This window comes from Glycine soja, chromosome 10 (assembly GCF_004193775.1).
Source record: "Glycine soja cultivar W05 chromosome 10, ASM419377v2, whole genome shotgun sequence".
Taxonomy (NCBI): Eukaryota; Viridiplantae; Streptophyta; class Magnoliopsida; order Fabales; family Fabaceae; genus Glycine; species Glycine soja.
Window position 1 is genome coordinate 4,923,759 of NC_041011.1, and position 5,192 is coordinate 4,928,950.

At 27.3% G+C, this 5,192-nt stretch overlaps 1 protein-coding gene across 1 annotated transcript; it reads left to right on the top strand.

Annotated features, from left to right (window-relative positions):
- Positions 1-2,575: 2,575 nt before the first annotated feature.
- Positions 2,576-3,795, top strand: LOC114369986 (ubiquitin carboxyl-terminal hydrolase 34-like). The gene has a single exon (XM_028327268.1). The coding sequence runs from the start codon at positions 2,748-2,750 to the stop codon at positions 3,312-3,314; it is 567 nt and encodes a 188-aa protein (XP_028183069.1). The 5' UTR covers positions 2,576-2,747; the 3' UTR covers positions 3,315-3,795.
- Positions 3,796-5,192: the final 1,397 nt, after the last annotated feature.

Sequence of the window (5,192 nt, forward strand, 5' to 3'; positions counted from 1 at the left end):
TTGTAATAGTTATTATCATAAAAAAGCTTTTCAAAATAAAAATAATTAAATCTTATCTAAGATAAATGATTATCATAAAATAAATTAGCCATTCAGAGTGAAATATTAAAACTACTTTATTATAAAACATTAACAAATTATTTTGTAACCTATTTTTACTGCAATTATTTTGTAACTTAAGTTAAAATTATGTAGCCAATATTTGTAGTCTTTGTAAATAAAAAATATTTTTTGTTTTTAAAAATAATCTTATTCTTTCAATTTCTGAATTATAAAAATACATTACGTGTAATCTTTATTTTCATTAATATAAGACTAAAGAAGACATTTTTTATGAAAGGTACAAATTAAATGTGATATTTTTTAACACTAAAAAAATAAATATTTTCATATTTTAAAAACAAAAATATATTAATTTAACCCTTATTAAAGATATTCCTACGTAGTATAAAAAGAACCTGATAATGTGGTATAGAATTCTACAATTGGAATATTTCCTTCATTTCTAATTATAATATATTTTTCAGAAATTTATTTATTCTTATTATAATTTTTTTTAATTTCTAGATGTATTAATATTTTTTTCTTACGTATTTCTATTTAATTATTTTTTTCTTCAAATATTAATGATTGACAAATAATAATTTTGAAATAATAATATAAATAATGAATATATTAAAAATGATTAACAATTTTTCTTAATACAAATAAATGACTTCAAAAGAGTCTTAGTTTATAACCATTTTAAACCTCTTTCTCTTTTCATAATGGATTTCTTTGAATTTTTAAAGAAAAAAATAATAATATACTCAGTTTATTAAATTATATTTTCCTTGTGTTGCTTTTATTGAAATCGAAGTCCAATCAAAATGTAATTTTCTTGTTTTTGAATGGACTTTTTCAATTCTTTTAAATGTCTTTTCTACTTTTGGAGTAAAAATTTGACCAATTTAGATTTATACATATAGGATAAATACGACAAAGTGTATATTTTTGATATAATTTTTTCCTTTTCTGAATTTTTTATTTAATGTTTTCTGCACACCATATGAATATTTTATTATAATATGTCCATAGGACAGTTGGCTAAAAATATATTCCTATTACATAAAAAAAAATATCCATAACTCCATAAGACAGTGATGTGACATAATAATTAATGATGGTATGCATAAATTAATTATAAACGTAGAAGTTTTGTCTTACAGGAGCAGTATTTTGCATATGATAGTCTGTTCTGAAGGCGTATTTGGAGAGAAGCATTGCGTTGGTCCACGTGTTAGTTTTTCTGGAACTGGATAACTTTGCCCCTTTTCTGCACTCAGTGATGGGGGCATGGCATGGATCACTAAGTTGCCTACGTGTTATTTCCTCCATAATCCATTTATTCACCCTCCACACAATCCTACTTGTCACTTCTCTCTAATTAATTTAGGGAATTTTAAACTCAACCCATCCCGTGCCAGCTGTCCCATGTTTTTAAAATACACACCCTCAATCTCTCTCAATTTGGCTTCTGCACTGTTCTTGTTCTGTTATTTAAAATTAAATATCACTATTAAATATTAATATTATTGTTATGTATTATTATTTTAATAGACAGCATAATATGAAAAAGAACAATAAAAAAATCAAGTTTCTCCATCTCCATCTTAGCTGCACTCTGTTTATGAATATACTATAATTTAATTCTCAAATCCATCATAAAACTCTATTTTATCAACATTGCATTCATAATCATCTCATCTTGTATAATTTAATTATAAAAATTAATTTTATATTTTATAATTTAATATTAAATTAGTTTTAAATGTTATTTATTTTATTCTAAAATAAATATCGTTATAAATTATTTTATATATACTAAAAAATTAATAAATAAATAAATAAAAGAGAATCATAATTTTACCACTTATTAAATATTGTAGATGAAAAGAAATAATATTAATATAAGATTTTAAAACTAAAATAATATTTATTAGGGATATATGTAAAAAAACAATTAATATTATCTTAAAAAATCAAATATAATATTTATTTTGAGATAATTTTTTTTAAATACAACACTCATTTTAAAATAAAAGTAACACAATTTAATAATAAAATAATCATGCAAAATTTAATGATAAACCATAATTTTCATACATTTTATATATAACAAATGTTAATATGTGACTTTTTTATCCTTTCTTATAATTTTCATAATAAATATATATTTTTTAATTATTTTTATAAAGGTAAGGCTGCGTATAATATCCCTCCCTCATATCTTCGCTAGCCTCTGGATAATGGGTAAGAAGTTTTTATTTAATAAATGTTATTTGGAGACTGATTAACCGTATCCTTTTATATATTTAGGAATAAATGATAAATTTTGCTATATCAAGTATTAAATTATTATTATTCACGAAAAAAATATTAAATTATTACTGATTTACACGTTTTGGATCAAAATCCATCATTTATCCTTATTAAAATACCCCTAGAACGTTTTGTTTATTCATCATTATTAATTCTCAAAGCAAGATAAAGCAGATCGAAAGGGTGCTTCACGTTAAAAGAAGTGAGGGCAATTACACTGAATACAGACATAGGGGTTAGCTTTATCCATTACTCCGAAAGCAATATAAATAAATGTAGTATTGAAGACTCGGTGAATTGAAAAACAAAGCCACCTACAAACAAACAAAAAACAAAACCAGAGAGAGAGAGAGAGAGCAAGAAAAAACAGGTTTTCTTTGAGATCAATGGCGTCAAGGAAGAGCTTTCTTTCAAACCCGAACCGTTACATCTTTCCGACAACCTCAGACACCCATTTGAGCCAAACCCAAGAGGGCATGTTCGAGTTGGACGAGGCTGAGTTATGGAACAACCACAACCACTCTTCCACAACAACGGATCAGGGCAAAAAGGGGTTACCTTCTTCAGGTTCGCGTTCCGTTCTGAAGAGAGCTTCAAGGAATCATAACAACAACAATGGAGGGAGAGACAGAATCACTACCCCGGCGTCATTGCCTGTGAACATACCCGATTGGTCCAAGATCTTGAAGGAGGACTACAAGGAGCACCCCAAGTACTGGGAGAGTGAAGATGAAAAAGAAGAAGAAGATGATGATGATGATGAAGAACACAACAACGTTGTTGGTGAACAAAACCATGGGTTTAGAAATATTAGGGTACCCCCACATGTGTATTTGGCTAGGACAAGAGGTGCTTCTCTGTCGGTGCATGAAGGGATCGGAAGAACTCTCAAAGGAAGAGACTTGCGCAGTGTCAGGAATGCCATTTGGAAGAAAGTTGGCTTCGAAGATTAATTAATTAATTATTAGTATTAATAATTATTATCAGTGGGGTGGGGATTAGAGCTAGCTTGGTTTCAACTTTTTCATCTAATCATAACATATATATATATATATATCAAGAGAGAGAGGGATAAGATATGGATCGGATTCCATATTTTTTGCCAGATTTTTTTTTTGGAAATTTTGGTTAAGGTGGCAATTAATTACTTTAGTGACTGCTAGTTGTAGTATACTGTAGCTATGTGCTTGAAGATCGAGATCCATTTGCTATGTTGTTCGTGTGGATGATCTCAATCTCTTGATCATATTATTAGGGGACTTTTTTTTTTAATTGTTGACTTGTATTGTAGTACTAAGTAAGGAGATGATCATCATGATCATATCCTCATTTTGGTGTCTGCTGTTTTTAAAGAAGGACCACTCTTGAGCTCTACATTCAACTTTTTTTTTTATTGGATATGAATATATTATCTTTTTGGGTTTGAGGATTTAATTTCATGGCCGTGTAGTTTTGTTCTTTCTTGGTTCTATGTATTTCTTGTTTTGTTGATCCTATGTGTTTAAATGATGAGAGAGCAAAGTGGAGTTAAAGCTAGATAGAAGAGGACAAGGCGTGCAATGGAGTACTATTTCTGTAGTAGTTTTAATATGGATAAGATTGGTTGAATGAGAAGGAAACAAATAAATTAAGAAGAAGAGGGAGCGAAAAATGGGAAACGTCGGTGGGTGGATTTTCTATGGGTAAGAAGAGGTTAGTGGTTAACGTAATAGTTGGTGAGAAAGGTACTTGTTGGCCAAATAAGCATGACTTTGAGTAACATTCATATAAGAATCAATGGGACTCATCTAACCATTCCTGCCCAACCTTTTCTCCATACCCTCCTCAAAGGACACAACTTTTTCCCTTTGGTAAAGTAGCGTCATCACTCACTCATGCAAGAATCGATATCAATATTTTTTTTATTGGCCGGAAGTACATGGTATTTTAATACGTTATGAGAACGAGGTTGAAATACATTTGTTTACCATGTGCTATTTAACAATAAAGAAAAAAAGGTTGATCAAAAACAAAGAAACATCTTATAGTGTGTTTGGAATAGATTTACTGAGAAAAATAATCAATTAAATTTTTATGGTTAAGACAAAATAATAATAATTTGTTTCTAGTTTTTTATGATGTAATCATAGTTTTGTGGATTAAAACTGATTCTTGTGTATTATCTAAATACACAATTATTTTGGTTATTAAAAATTATTATGAAAATGTTTTGATACTTAAATCTCTTAACTGATGTTTGAAATTAGTTAGACTTCAAACAAGAAGTCATAGATACCTTCGGGTAAAAAAAAAATTTATATATATTTTGGTTGGTAACATGTTACTTTTCAATTTAGTATTGATTATATTAATTTAATTAATAGTTAAACTTTTTTTTAAATACTAAAAATGAGCAAGGCTTGATCATTTTACGTAATGAGATCATTTCTAATTTTATTATCTCCATCAAAGTTATGCTCCACCTGTATAATAATATATCAGTTGATAAAGAAATTGAATCTATTATCTGCACTTGCGTCATGTGTAGATAGACGAATGTAGTTGGAAATAATATAACAGTTGATATGTTCGGTTTACTTAACGTGCGACCATTAAATGCTAGCAAAAAAAATTGTTTCAATTACTCCAAAAACACTCCCTCGTCTCACAATAAGTTTATACTAAAATAATAATTATTTAATATTTTAATATATATTAATTATTTTTTCACTTATATTTCTTATAATATTAATAATATGAATAAAAGATAAAAAATGAATTAATGATTATAAGAATTAATTGTGTAGAATTATTATTCCTTTTTATTTATTTTTTAATTTGTTTTAATCTGT

Excerpts from the sequence above, each read along its gene's own strand:
- LOC114369986 (XM_028327268.1), top strand. The coding sequence starts at position 2,748 with ATGGCGTCAAGGAAGAGCTTTCTTTCAAACCCGAACCGTTACATCTTT.